The 15,785-nt window shown below is 46.5% G+C and overlaps 1 protein-coding gene across 4 annotated transcripts in view; it reads left to right on the top strand.

Annotated features, from left to right (window-relative positions):
- BDP1 (BDP1 general transcription factor IIIB subunit) overlaps positions 1 to 15,785 on the top strand; it is a 1,439,438-nt gene that overhangs the window by 1,141,771 nt on the left and 281,882 nt on the right. For all 4 annotated transcript variants that reach the window (XM_085632357.1, XM_085632359.1, XM_085632358.1 and 1 more), the window contains one exon: positions 10,496 to 10,661. In XM_085632357.1, the coding sequence (XP_085488483.1) occupies positions 10,496 to 10,661 (166 nt within the window). The remainder of the gene's footprint in view (positions 1 to 10,495; positions 10,662 to 15,785) is intronic.

Raw genomic sequence — 15,785 nt, 5'->3', positions numbered from 1 at the left:
AAAAACTGCTTGAATTTGAGGAGGAGGCCCACAGGGAAGTCAAAATCCTAGGCAAGCACGCCCAGGCTCTACGATTCGGTGAGGGTGATAGGCCAGGACGGACATTAGCGGCAATGCTCCGCGCCCCACGATCTACTGCTTACATCACTGAATTGAAGACTGCTGACCAATCGGTCATCAGGGGGCAGAGAGCTATATTGGATGAGTTCTCGAGTCTTTACTCTAAGCTCTATACGACTACACAGTGCGATAGTCTCGAAGGCCTGTCGCCTTTCCTTGACTCCCTGGAATTGCTCTGGTTGAGTAACAGACAAAGGGAATATCTAGATTTCCCATTTACGGTAGACGATGTGGCACAGGTCATAAAAAGTTTGCCTTCCAACAAGGCCCTGGCTCTGACGGGCTGACAACCGCTTTCTATAAAACCTATGTAGAAGAACTAGCTCCTCAGCTGTTTGAGCTCTTTGTTGAAGTCTGTGAAACGGTCTATGCGTGAGGCAATAGTAATCACCCTCTTAAAACCTGGGAAGCCGGAAGATGAATTGGACTCCTATAGGCCACTCTCTTTAATTAACGTCGACGCAACATATTTTGCAAAATTGATTGCCAATAGGCTGCAACCTCTGCTCCCCCTGGTTGCTCGCCCTGACCAATCGGGCTTTATTCCTGGCAGAGCAACATCTCAGAATCTCAGGACTTTGTTTTCGGTGTTACACTATTTGCATCCCGAGGTACAAGCTGCAGTTGTGTTTTTTAGACGCCACAAAGGCGTTTGATACTTTGGAGTGGTAATACCTGTTTGCAATTCTGGGTCGCATGGGCTTCAATCCGTTATTCATCAACCTAATCCACCTCCTCTACAAGCAGCCGCTGGCGCGCGTGAGCTTGAATAGCCTCTTCGCGGAACCTTTTAACATTTCATGGGGTACTAGGCAGGGATGCCCGCTGCCGGCAGCATCACACAGCTAACGGAATAGGCTTTAGTGCCTGTAGTCTTTTCATTTCATTATATGCCGATGACGTTACTTTATATGTGTCTGAGCCGTCATCAAATCTGGATCCGTTATTGAGAGAATTTGTTAAATTTGGCGGCCTCTCCGGTATCTCGATAGATTGGGCTAAGTCTGTCATTTTCCCTTTGACGGATGGTACTGTCCAGGGCCCCTCTGAGTTCCCTCTTAATTGGACGACAGAACCCGTGAAGTATTTAGGCATTTGGATTAGCAGGGACATGCAGATCCTATGGAATATGAATTATGGCCGTGCCGTGACCTGGCTGGAAGACAAGATCACTGCATGGGCTGGGCTCCCGCTTTCTCTGGCCGGGAGAATAGCGCTGGTGAAAATGGTGGTGCTATCAAATTCCTTTATTTGTTAATCTGCCCTTGGTCCTTATACAAGCCTTTTTTTAAACCCTGCGGTCCCTGCTGATCTCCCAGGTATGGGCGGGCGGACAAGCGAGAATGTCAATGGGCATTATTAACGCTTCCTTTGAGCCAGGGGGGACTGGGAGCTCCAGACATGCAATTATATGCATGGAGTGCACAAGCTCAGTTTTTACACTACAGGGTGCATCCTACTCCTTTTCAGCCCCATGTGGCGGTGGAGGAGGCTGTTGCAACCCCCCTCCCCTATCGGGTCGCCCTGTTTCAGACGTACAAACGCCCAAGGGACAATATTGACACCGTAGAAACCCTACGCTGGGCCTGGGACGAGCTGCGGAAGATAACCAGCGCTCCCATTCTATATGCCCCGGCTATGCCACTGGCAAACAATCCAATGCTGTTCCCCACGGGAGGCGGCATTGGAAAAGAACTAGCACACAAAATGAAACTACATACTTTTGCAGACCTTTACCCAGAGGGTTCGTTCCGATCCCCTCCGACAGCTGATGGGGATGGGCAGGTGTCGTTTCTGAATTGTTTGCCTATCATAAACTTAAGACAGTGTGCATGTCTATACATAGCCAGCTTTGGTATCTATGCACAAGGTGAGAAATCTGCAGTTAGATATCTCTATCAGAAGAATAAATAACTTACCTTAAGTAATGACTTCTGATAGAGACTATATCAACTGCAGATTCCTCACCGACCCCCTTGTGCATTTATACGATCCACTGATGAGATATATTCTAGAGAACTGCACACAGGCAAATTCTGATTTCTGAGGGCTTCACTCTTGACATCACAGACAGAGATCAGAAAGAAACTGACGTCTGCCAGTGGATGTGTTATAGATATAGTGGGTGGAATGGATCAGACGCAGAGCTGTACAGTGGCACCTACTGACGTGCAAGGGAATTGCTTAGTAAATTCTCTAGCTCCAGTTTGTCACCTGGGGAAATTTAGAAGGTGAGAAATCTGAGGTTAGATTGTCTCTACCAGAAAAGGCATTACTGAAAGGTAAGTAACTTATTCTTATTTATGTATGTATAGCTGTACATACTTGTGTGTGTGTATGGTCTCTGTCTCTCTCTCTCTCTCTCTGTCTCTCTCTGTCTCTCTCTGTCTCTCTCTCTCTCTCTCTCTCTCTCTCTCTCTCTCTCTCTCTCTCTCTCTCTCTCTCTCTCTCTCTCTCTCTCTCTGTCTCTCTGTCTCTCTCTCTCTCTCTGTCTCTCTGTCTCTCTCTCTCTCTCTGTCTCTCTCTCTCTCTCTCTCTCTCTCTCTCTCCCCCCCCCCCCCACCCCAAGTAGGTAGTTATAGTGAGGACCGAGATACCATAGGAAAAGCATTTTTTGTTTTGCTAATAACTTGGCGAATCTTCACAAAATTTTCAAAACTAGTGTGCTAGTCAATTCAGCTTCTGTCTGGAAAGTTTCAGGGTGATTTGTCAAGCGATGGCCAATAAAAAAGGGAGGATTCCCAAAATCCTTTTTACCCATGTAGTTTCTATTAGGGATTTTAGACATGAGTACAAACCGAACCACTGAATAGAATTACATCAAATTTAGTAGAAAGGTAGATCTTGGCTCAGAAAGATCTATTTTTGTAATTAGATGTAAAACCGTTCAGTAGTTTTGAAGTTAATTAAAAAAAAGATTTGTGTATATCTAGGTACGCGGATCCTCTGTGGATCCGACAGATCACATGATGAGATCTGATTGACTGCCACCACTATAACCAGGAAGTGGTGGCAGACATTTTGTTAAACCCAAAACCCCTAGGCCTGGCGGTGCGATCCCGCAGGCACCCTGCCTGGGTGCAAAAAAGTTTAGATTTGTTTTAGTTTTACCACAAATTTGCAGCAAATTTATTTTTTTTAAAAAGCCCAGGCTCCCGCACTTGTTTTTTTCATGCCCCCGGGTGGATTCATTAATATAATTAGGGACAGTGAGCCGTGTGTATCCCCTCCCTGGGCCCTGGTACCCCCATCCCCCGGGGTCCAACGTTTAAAATAAAGTGAGAGGAGGGCACGCAGCCTCCCTCCCGAGATGAATTTCCATCCATGTGGACCACATTCTCTGGCGCCCGGCCTTGCTTGTTAAAGGGGAATAGGGGCACACAGCCCACCTACATGGGCTGATTTTAACCCCGGGGAGCCCATCCCTTAGGGCGTACCCTTTTAGCAAAGGGGAGGGGGGCCACAGGGAGAAGCATTTTTAGCTGCTGTCTGCAGGCAGGAGCAATGCAGGCTCCCACTAGATGTGGGGAGCCAGCTGATGCTGCTGGGCTCCCCCGCGGCCCCCAACAAGGAGATTGTGGGTACCCTGGGTAGGTTACCACCCTTAGTTGGCAGGCTCCTGGGGGATGGGGTCCCCAGGGACGATATCAGCCAGAGGAAGGGGGACTATGTGCCCCCTTTAGTCATTGGCCAGGACCCGGTGATGGGGTCTCTGGGGCCGAAATCGGACCGGGGAGGGGGTTGCGTAAAAAGGAGCTGGACCCCCAGGGATAGAGTCCCCAAGGTCCGAAATTGGCCCGGGAGGGGGAATGCATGCCCTCATTGGAATATGGGCCGGCCGCAGAAGATGGGGTCCCCGGGTCTGAAATCAGCCGGTGTCTGTGGGATCCCCTCCCATGTAAATATACCGATGAGCCCCTGGGGATAGGGTCCACTGGGCCAAAATCGACCCAGATAAGGGGACATGTGCCCCCTCCCCCACAAAATGTGCCGGACCCCGGTAATGGGGTCTCCGTGGCTACAATCAGCCTGGAGAGGTGGGCGTATGGTAATTAAATATTACTTTTCGTTAAAAAAAACTATAAATGTAATGACAAAAACAAAGGTTGCAGGGACGTTATAGTTAGGATCAGATTTTACACACACAAAACCATAGAAACTCGTGCCCTAAGGTAACTTGCTCCTTTGCCATGCGCTGCTAATTACCCCACATATTGCATCACTCAGAACACCTTCTAAAACATCATTGATAATATCACTACAACATTTGCTGTCAAATTATTGTTGATAAACTGTGCATAGTGGGGGCGCAAGTTATAGTCACCTTAGGGCAGGAGTTACAGTTTATTTAAGGTAACTTCTATTATAACTGCTGAATTTCTATGATTTTGTATGTGTAAAATCTGAACCCAACTATCACTTTCCTGTAAGCTTTGTTTTTTTACTGAATATATAAATGTGTGTGTGTGCGCGTGTATATATATAAACGAAACGAAACGCGTCGGGGAGCAGGACTTTGATTCAGAGTGGCAAGACTTTCCCAACATGTACAGCAACCTCCATTAAAGATATTTCAGCAAATCTTACCTGACTTGGGCTCTTCCTCAGCAGGCACCTAGTGGATTGATGTTTAGCGGTTCCGCCTGGACCGCGGAGGAGCCCTGCTGTTTGTTCAGACCGGCAGCAGCGTCAACCGGCGTTGCAGTGGCGGGGATGGTAGCTGCTTTTGGAGGATCGAGGCGCTGTCGTGAAGGGGAGTGATGTGACCACAACCCACCTGGGCAATACTTCACTTCATTTTCGTTTGGACTGCACACAGCCCACTGAGGAAGACGAAGCTACTACGAAGACCAGAATGCCACTTGCTGTGGCTACGCCCACTGAGGCGGGGACTTTTGCTACTTACGTGCTTCAAACAATGTGATGCAGTCTCATCGATTTTCAGCCCGCAGCCCATGATTAAGTGCGCCAGCACGAAACGCGTCGGGGAGCAGGACTTTGATTCAGAGTGGCAAGACTTTCCCAACATGTACAGCAACCTCCATTAAAGATATTTCAGCAAATCTTACCTGACTTGGGCTCTTCCTCAGCAGGCACCTAGTGGATTGATATATATATATATATATATATATATATGTATTCCAATGGCCCAAAGCTTTATGAGGAAGCACTCAACAGCAAATGAAAAACCAAAAGGTTTATTTTCACGCACTGAGCAAAGCAATTAACAAACAACATGCAGCTGTGAATAAAAAGCTCTCTGGAAACATTCACATCTTGTAAGTCGCCTCTGAAGAAAGGCAGGAGCCTTGAAACGCGTAAGGCGCTATGAATGCTAACTGGAATGCTAATGCTGGTTTCTTGGTGAAAATAAACCTTTTGGTTTTTCATTTGCTGTCGAGTGCTTCCTCATAAAGCTTTGGGCCATTGGAATACATATATATATATATATATATATATATATATATGTACACACACATATGTATGTATGTATGTATGGTACCTACTGGTGGTTGCCAGTAGATAGTTGATGTTAGGACCTTGTTTCCATAGAAAGAGCATTTTTTGTTTTGCCAATAACTTAGGTGCAGTTTGACGAATCCTTGCAAAAGTTTTAAAACTAGTAAGACGCTCACTCCAGCTGCTGTCTTGTAAGTTTCGTGGTAATCTGTCAAGCGGGGGTCGAGAAGGGGGGGGTCCCAAAAGACAGTTTCCCCATGCAAATTCCCATAGGGATTTTTGACTTGACTACAGCCCGAACTACTGAACAAAATGACACCAAATTTGGCAGAAAGGTAGCAGTTGGTTCAGAAAGCAACCTATTTGTGAATTGGTGTAAATCTGTTCAGTAGTTTTTGAGAAAGTAAAAGAAATCTAAATTTGGATATATAGGGACACGGATCCTCAGAGAATCGAACAGTCCCCGTGCTCAAATCTGATTGCCTGCCAACACTTCAACCAGGAAGCGTTGGCAGCCATCTTGGGACTTAGCTTCAGCCTAGTCTCACAAAAAGTGTTTAAAGACGAGAAAAGGGGGCAGGGTAGGAATGCCCTGTCTCTGTAACTGGGGTTCCCCTGTAATCCCAACAGGGCCAAAAAGCACTTTCTAAACAAGAACTTGCTACAGAAACGTGACAGAGCCATGAATCCGCGTCAAAATAAAAAGCGCGTACTCCTGCGCTAGTTTTGATCAGAGCTCCCGGGTAGGCCAGATCCCAGGGGCATTTTTATAAGAAAGGGGGGGTTGCACTGGGACCCCCCCTCCCAAGGCTCATCCGGGGATTTTTGGATAAAAAAACGAGGGGGCACACTGGCCCCCTATGGGCTCTATAAGCCCCGGGTACCTCCACGTCCCTGGAGCTAAATAACACGTAATGCAGACCCCCCCCCCCCCACCCCCCCTGCCCCCCCTCCCCGGCACCACGATCTCCCTATGGCTGAATATTCTTTTTAAAAATGATATGGGACCATGCGGCATCCTCACGGCCCACATAGTGCCCGGGGACTACCACCTCTCTGGGGCAGGCCCTGAAATTTCAAGGAGGGGGGGTGTGCAGCTTCCCTCCTGGAGCCATACATGACCCTTGGGACCGCCACCCCGCAGGGCAACGCTCCTGCTATGCCCCAGAGAGCCCACATCATGAACATAACTGTTTGCTTATGCTTGGCGGGAGTTGACAGCTCCCACCAAGCTAAAGCAAACAAACTGGTTCCAGCAGGCAGGAGCTGTCAAAGTGCTCTCGCCCTCTGAAAGCAGAGGCTTCATCTCTTTCTCTGCCTGCAGACATGTGGGCAAGGAAAAAGATGAAAGTATTGCTTGTGCATCCAATGAACTGCATTTGCAGCAGCTCCCTGCCTACAACAGCAATGCCGGCTCCCGGGTAAGGTCAGAAGGGAGCAGAAAGGGACATAATTAAGATCAGAAAAAAACATAAAGAGGCAAGATAAAGGTGAGAAACTAGCAGAAAGTGGCAGAATAAAGGTTAGCAACAAGCAAAAATAGGCAAGATAAAGTTAAGAAACGAGTTGAAAGTGGCCGAATAAAGGTGAGAAACAAGCAAAAAGAGGCAGATGAAGGTCAGCAACGAGCAGAAAAAGGCAAGATAAGGGTGAGAAAGGAGCAGAAAGAGGGAAAGTAAAGGTCAGAAACAAGCAGAAAGGGGCAGAATAAAAGTCAGAAACTAGCTGAAAGAGGCAAAATAAAGGTCTGAAACAAGCAGAAAAATGCAGAATAAAGGTCAGCAATGAGCAGAAAGAGGCAGAATAAAGGTCAGAAACAAGCAGAAAGAGGCAAAATAAAGGTCAGAAGCCAGTAAAAAGAGGCAAAGTAATGGGCAGAATGAGCAGAAAGAGGCAAAATAGTAGTCAGAAACGAGCAGCAGGAAGCAGAATAAAGGTCAGGAGTGAGCAGAAAGAGGCACAATAAGAGGTTGAACAACATAGAGGGCAGTAGTGTGCAGAGGAGAGGTAGAAAAATGAGGAGAAAATGAGCAGAGGAGGTAAAAAACCGAAGGCAGCAGACAGTAGCGGACTGCAGGCAAGCTGGACAAAAGGACCGTCACAGGGGAAGCTGGCACGAGGACCTGCTGCCCTACTTTTTGTTTTTACTGCATATCCACTGACAGACCTACTCATACACTCAAGTACCCACTCACACACCTACTCATGCACCCACTCACTGACCTACTCAGACACTCATGCACCCACTCACAGATCCTCTGAGACTCATGCACCAATTCCCAGATCCACTCAGACACTCACCCAACCCCTCAGAGACACGCATACCCACTCACGTACCTGTACAGTCACTCACACATGAACTCTCAAAGGTTACAGGTTACAGTTAGGAAATCATTTTTTTAAGTCGAAATTCAGTAAAACAACAAAGGTTACAGGGACATTATAGTTAAGAAATAGAATTTAAAAAACCTTAGAAATTCACTGAAAAACAGTTTACAGGGACGTTGTTGTAGGGCTCAGATTTCACTCGTAGTAAACCATTGAAATTCTGCAGTTATAGTTACCTAAGCTAACTATAATGTACACCCTGCAATGCACAGCTTATGATCTCACATATTACATCACTCATGACATGGTCAGTGACATCACTGATGACATCATCCACAGACCCACTCACACCCACTCATACCCCCATGCAACCTCTCATACTCCCGCACACCCACTCACATACCCATTCACAGACCCAACAACTACTCACACACTCATACAGCCACTCACAAAGCCACTTGCTCACCCATACAGCTTCTCACAAAATCACTCCCAGACCTGTACAGCAACTCTCACACATGCAACCACTCACATACCCATTCACGCACCCACTCATACTACAACTCACTCAGTCACACAGCCACTCATACAGCTACTAACAGAGCTGCTCACTCTTCCATACAGGTACTCACAAACCCATTCACGAATCCACAAACCCACTTACAGTCCCATTCAGACATCAATACAATCACTTGCAGCCACTCACTCATCTATACAGCCACTCACACAAATACTTACTCAGCAAAACAGCCACTCACATACCCACTCACTTTCCCATACACCCAGTCAAACTGCCACTCACCCATACATCCACTTACACGCCCAGTTACTCGCCCATAGATCCATTCACAAAGCCTCTGTCACCCATACATTCACTCACACACACTCATCTACCCATAGAGCCACTTACACAGCCATCAGTAGCTGATCCAAACACACACACACACACACACACACACACACACACACACACACACACACACACACACACACACACACACACACACACACACACACACACACACACACACACACACACACACACACACACACACACACACACACACACACACACACACACACACACACACACACACACACACACACACACACACACACACACACACACACACACACACACACACACACACACACACACACACACACACACACACACACACACACATATATATATATATCTCCAGCCCAAACAGTCACTGACATCCACTGCCTCGCGATACGGGTCTCAGTTGCTCCATCCTTCATTGCCTGACGCGTTTCGAAGGAGTTTCCCTCTTCCTCAAAAGGCTGAATGGAACAGATGCGTACACGCCTCCCGCTTCACTTTAAATACGTGTTTCCACACCCCCTTGGATGGGCAGGTCATATGGTACTGTGGAGCACTGTGGGAGACGTAGTTCAATCAGACCTGGATGGTCACACTTAATGCTGTCCCTTAAAAATTACAAGCCCGCAAACGGGCCTTGTTTGGCAATGTCTGTCATAAATCCTTCGCTGGTATTCCGCAACATGGTTCAGTTAAATACAAAAACCTGTGGCACCCTTGATTCTGGGGTGGTGCAAGCTCGGCGGCAGGGCCGCCGCCTAATATTTACACTCCAAACTTGCCCTCGCAAAAGCAGCACTCCAAACCAGCGTTCCTCTCAAGGCTTTATTCAGGTACAAACATCCACTGCCTCGCGATATGTATGTATATATATATATATATATATATATATATATATGTAAATATATATGTAAATATATATAGATGTGTGTGTATATGTATATATATAAAGAGAGAGAGTGTGTAGATGTACTCAGAGAAGCTTGTGGGGCCTCCTTTACCTTGCAACATGTAACTAAGAGAGGTAGAGAGAATTAATTTACATTTTCTCTTGTTAAAATCATCAATACCCAACCTTTCTTAATGTCTTCTACTGCGTGGTTTTGTTTAACCTGAGAATTATCTATTAATTTAGCTGTATAAATATACTGAAAATGTTCTCATTACTAATGTTTGTAGATAAAATAAATGCAACTCCCCCCGCCTCCTCTCTTTCTCCCCTCCCCCCCTCACAATAACATTGCTCATCAGAAACTCTAAACCTTGAACTTTCCACATCATCTACTGGAGTGTTGCAGAAATGGAACACAGCATGTTGCATCATAAAGGAGCCTTTGTTATGCATCAGGTATTTAGATGTTCTACTTGGAGGAAAGAAATAGACATATGGAAACACTTCTCTATCTATTTTGAATATATGTTCTTCTTGATCCTTGTTTCCTAATTTTGTCATGCTGTGCAATGATTTTCTTGCCTTTTTGGCCACGATCAAGGTTATTAATAGTGTGTAATGTAAACGAGCAATGAAAAATGTGCAGGTGTGCAGGTATTTATTAATGCCTTAATACTCAGTCTCTGTTTTTTCTTTGCAATTTTATTTTGCCACACATATTTAAAGGGCTCAGTTGAGAGTGCTTACCAGAAATCTGAGTTCATTGATTCATAAAATCTCCACCTTGATTTGTCTGAACGTATCATTGATGTCACTGAAAGTACTTATTCCTTATTCATTTATTTTAGATGTGCGAGACAGGGAAAAGATATTTGTGAATTTAACAAAATGCAAACTATGCAACAAGGATCTATTACTCCGCCTCACTACAGCTCAAGTCAGAACTCAGAAAGTAGTAATTCCGGACAGGATACGGGTCAGTTGGCAGTAATTTCAGACACCTGTAAGAAACAAGTAAGTAGTGTTTATTTATGTTTTTAAAATAAGTTATTCTAATAAAATCATTAAAATTTGTTTGAAAGCAGGATCCAATCTCAACTCTCATATCAGAACAGCTGGATTGGTTTTGTAGATTGAAATGTTGACACCAGTTTTGAAATGTGGCTGTTAGATTTGGGGGTCTCTAGTTGGCAGAGGTAGGTACCGTTGTCCAAGTAGGGGCTCTTGCGTCTAGTCAGGGTAAGGGGGTACACTCCTAAAATAACCCCTGCTCACCCCCTTGGTAGCTTGGCACGAGCAGACAGGCTTATCTCTGAGAAAAACACCCAAGAACACAAGACGTGTTAGTGGACCTTAAAGCAGAACTAACACAGGGGCTTGTTAGGGTCCCTAAAATTAAAAAGTCACGATGGGGGGGGGTCGGTCTATAACATATTGCGCGGCTAGACTGTGGAATAATCTGCCTCTAGCCATGAGACTGCAACCTGACCTCCAGGTTTTTAGGAAAGGGCTAAAAACTCGCCTTTTTGATACCATATGAGCATTTTTGTTGTCCCCTCCTTTGTTACACCTCAGCGCCAAGACGCCTCGGCATTCGAGCGCTCTATAAACCTATAAACATAAACATAAAGAAATATGCTTGCCATATGAATCTTGCCTCCTAGATTCTCTATTTGATGGAACATTAGGTAAAGAATCCATATCCTGTGAGGCTGATGCCACCTGAACTCCCAAACTACAAGAGGTAGGATGCTTGAGGAGACAAACTGGATCTCCAGGAGCAGGCAAGTGCCTGCGGGATATAGTACGATCCACCAAGACCCTAGTATCAGACTTAGCCCAAGTACCAAACATTATGTTGTACAGGGCCTCACTATATGGGAGAACAGGTTCCACTCCTGTCTGACCTTGATAAAGGATATAAATCAGGGGATCAGTGGACTTCTCCACCGTAGGAAGAGATAATTCCAAAACCATAGACACTCTCGTTAACATGTCTGCAAAAGAGGAACTCGCCTCAGTAGCAAGACTAGGAGGTGACAGAAGTCCTGAGGCCAGGGAAGACTCCAGCCCACTAGCCTCACCAAGTACAGAAAGCCAACTCTCCTCTACAAGAGGCGGAATAGTGTCAGCAATAGGCTGTAATAACCCAGACTCCCCCATCTACCTCTTTCAGAAGCCCCACCATGAGAGGAAAATGGAAAATCAACATACCCTCCAGTTGGTGCCATCAACTTCGCATCCTGTGTCGATCGACGCAGAGAAGGCAATGCCGAGTGGAGGAGGAGAAATTATTTTGATCGGCGCCGTCGACGTCAATGCCAGAGTCAGTTGATCGAGAATAGATGCAGAAGGTGGAAACCTAGAAAGGGCTGTGCACCGGTGCCAAAGCGGATTTGGCAGATGCCGACCCAACGACTCAGACGGTCCAACTGACACCGAGGGCGAACCCACTGGCGTGGCTCCTCTCTCCTCCATGGGACCTGACGGCACTCCATGTGTGTGTGGGGGGGGGGGTGTGAGGACCCAGAGAATTATAGTATTTTCTCATTTGGGCCATCACCTCGCTAGCCCCAGGAAAGACGGGAAGGCACATGGCAGTCGTGTACGGACTCCTCAACTGACGAGCTGGATGAGCCATGAGGAACAAAGTCCCCACACGGCAAAGTTGAGAGGTGCTGCAACTTCAACCGCCTACGCTTAACAGTATTAGTCGATGGAAAATGACTTCCTCCTGGAACAGTCATGACCCTTGAAATGAGAAGTAGACGACTGAGACTAACATGAAATGTCCGAAGACCGCATCAGCCGCGCCGCCAAGTGTTTCATTCGGCATTCCTTGTGCGCCTTCGGCTTCAGCTTCAGGCAGGAGCTGCAATCATTGGAGTTGTGGTGCTCTCCCAAACACCATATACACACGGAGTGCGTGTCTGTGGCCGGCATCTGTTATGCACAAGCCAAAAAGCCTGAAGACATGAGAAAGGCACACTGTTCCAACTGGTAAAAACGGTCGAAGTAGGGCAGAAAACGGCCTGAGGAACACCTTCTGTGGATCTGTGTTGCAGATCGGAAAAGAAACTGACGTCTGCATGCTGGATGGGCCTTATATGACTCCATTGACGTAACAGAGTCGACGTAATCACGGAGTAGAATGAAGCCGTACCCTGGCGTGCAAAGGTACTGCAGAAAAATTTATGGATCCAATCTGACGCCTGGGGAGAATTCAAAAGTTGAGGAATCTGGGGCCAGAGGTCTCAATCAGATAGCCTTATTATGCTGAAAACTTAAATTTTGTGTTTTTACTGTTAGGGCATGAGAAACACAAAAGGGAACATGCCCTTCATTTTTATATTTAGCACCCTTCCTGGTGGGCCACTGTGGCCTTTCCTAAGGGTGGCTTATTAATATTAGAAAGGAATGTTTTGACATGGCAAAAGAGTTTTTATTTTGCCATATTGAGTTGTCAGTTTTAATGCTGTCCGACTAGGCTGCAGTGGCAGGCCTAGAGTCAAATGTACACCTTTGTCATTGTTGACGTGGCACAAGTAAGTGCTACAGTTCACTAGTGACATTTAAATTACTAGCGCTGGGTACCTCTGGTACCATATACTTTGGACTTACAGGTAAGTTAAAACAGCCAAACAGGTCTTAACCAATTGTGCACGTACATTGGGTGGGAGGGTTCAGAGCACATGCACTGTGAACTGGGCAGCAAGCCCCAGTGCACTACTGAGTTAAATAACCCACAGGATTAGTCAAAAATGTGGGGGGTTATCATACAAAAAGAGCCATTTCCTACAATGAGTTCAAGGTCTGACAGACACCTCAGGATCATCCACAATGGAAAAATAGCTTGGGCAAACCACCAACTGACTTAGAAAAATCATGCTGCTTGTACTTCAGCGCACAGCTGATAATGCCATTGATCACCAGTTGCCAGGAAAGGCTAGTATGCATGAAAAGCATTCTATTTACCTTCAGCCACTCAATGGGAATTTCTCAATTTCATTTTTCTCATATTGGCCACTGTTGGACTTGGCCCGTTTTGAAGGGTCATCCCTGAACTTTTTGCCTTCCTCCTGGATTTTGTCTGACCTGTTATTGTTGGTTTTATGACTCTGGGCACTTTACCACTGCTGATCAGTGCTAAAATGCATATGCTCTCCCTCTTGTAAATTGATGTATTGATTAGTGACTCCATGATTGGGTTATTTGGTTTATTTGTCAGACCCTAGTACAGGGCTTGTAAATCAAATGCTGCTGGTGGGCTTGCAGCACTGGTTGTGCCACCCACAGAAGCAGCTGGTAAAGTGTGTCTAAGGCTTGTCATTGCAGAGCCTGTGTGCAGTCTAGTACTGCCATGCTGACTTAGCAAGTGCTCCCACTTGCCAGTCCCTAAACCTTCCCTTTTCTTCATATCAGACACCCCTATGGTAGGCCCAAGGGCAGGGTGCATTGTAAGTATTACGTTGGACATGCCCTGGTGTGTGTGGCATGTCTTAATAGTGAATTAGAGACATTTTCGTTTTTCACTATTGCAAGGCTACCTGTTCCCCATAGGCCAGAATGGGCAGTTTGATTATTACAGCTTATAATCCTAACTGACTCAGGAACATGGTAGAAATCCGAGTTTAGTATGCCTGAACTCAGACCGATAAAATACATCTTTTAGTGAAGTTGGTATTAACATTCTGTGTTTGAAAATACCACTTTTAGAAAGTAGGTATTTTAAGTAGGTATTTTCTTGTCTAACCATCCAAGCCTGCTTCTGCTAGGTTGTGTATTCCTTGTCTGGAGTTTGAGTGACAGGGGCTGGGGAAATTCCCGGCGGCCGGGTGAGTCAGCACAGGGCTGAATAGGGCTATCTACATGTAGAGTGGTGGGAAGAGTTGCACCTGGGACCTGAATAGGGCTGTGCTTTCCCTCCACAATGCTGGCTCCACCTCCTGTGGTGCGTCTGATGGCCCTGGCCTACACTGTCAAAGGAAAGGAGGAGTCTGGTCAGCAAAGTGCTCCAGGACTGACCAGAACTGGTTTGGACTAGGTAAAGGCCTCTCTGCCTTCAGAGAACAAAGAGAAACTGTGTATAAAAAAGGGGACCCAGACCCCAGAACTTTAGATCACTTTGGCAAACAAGAAGAAACCTTTGCTGAGGAGAGGAACCAGAGAGACTGAAGAGAGACTATCCCTAAACTGAAGTGCTGCTTGGGGGATTGACCTGCAGTGGTTGCCTGACTGCCACAGAAAGGAGAAAGGAACTTTGTATGTACTTTATTCAACTTGTGAAGGATCTCCAAGGGCTTGAGAGAAGAGCTTGCCTCCTGCTGAAGTCTCAGGGACAACAGACTTCAACCACCAGCTCCCCAAAAGTTTTTTGGAAGTGCCTGCAGCTGTATTGGGGCCTTGTGAGGGACTGTGTGTCACAAGGAGCTGGTAGCGCAACTCATGAAGAAGCGTGTCGCCGCCTCAGCCGCTGCCGTCGCATCACTGAACAAGGGTGGCGACGCTGTAGCTGTCGCATCGCATCGTAAGAAACGTCTCGCAACATCGAAGAAGCGTGTTGCCACCACAGCCCCTGCATCACTGAACAAGGGTGTCGCAGCTGCAGCTGTCGCTTCGAGCCAAAGCGTCTCGCATCATCGAAGAAGAGTGTCGCTGCCATAGCCACTGTCGTCGCATCACTGAACAAGGGTGTCGCCGCTGCAACTGTCGCCTCGAGTCGAGACGTCTTGCATCATCGGAGAAGCGTGTCACAGCTCCTGTCGCGACTCAGAAGAATCGTTAAGTCGCTGCACGGCCGTCGGGCGTGCACACATCGTGTCGCATCAAGAAGAAGACGCCATCTTTGTTTCATTGCACCGGATCTTCATCGCATCACGGCGTTGGGGGCCGCATCGCCACGAAAGCGCAGTACGAAACCGACGTATCACCGTTCCTGCGTGTAAGGAACAGACGCATCACCTTTCCTGCACCACTTTCGTTGTATAGCGTTATGCTTCCAAAGGTACATTGGCTCAAAGTGTCGCATTTTAATATCTAAAGAGAACTAAGCTAATTCTACCATTTTAAGTACAGTATTGTGGTTTTTTGTTGTTTATGGTCTTGTATTAAATCTATATAAAGAATACTTATTTTTAA

This window comes from Triturus cristatus, chromosome 2_1 (genome assembly GCF_964204655.1).
Source record: "Triturus cristatus chromosome 2_1, aTriCri1.1, whole genome shotgun sequence".
Lineage (NCBI taxonomy): Eukaryota > Metazoa > Chordata > Amphibia > Caudata > Salamandridae > Triturus > Triturus cristatus.
The sequence above is the reverse complement of the archived record's forward strand: the minus strand, read 5'-3'. Positions and strand labels throughout refer to the sequence as shown.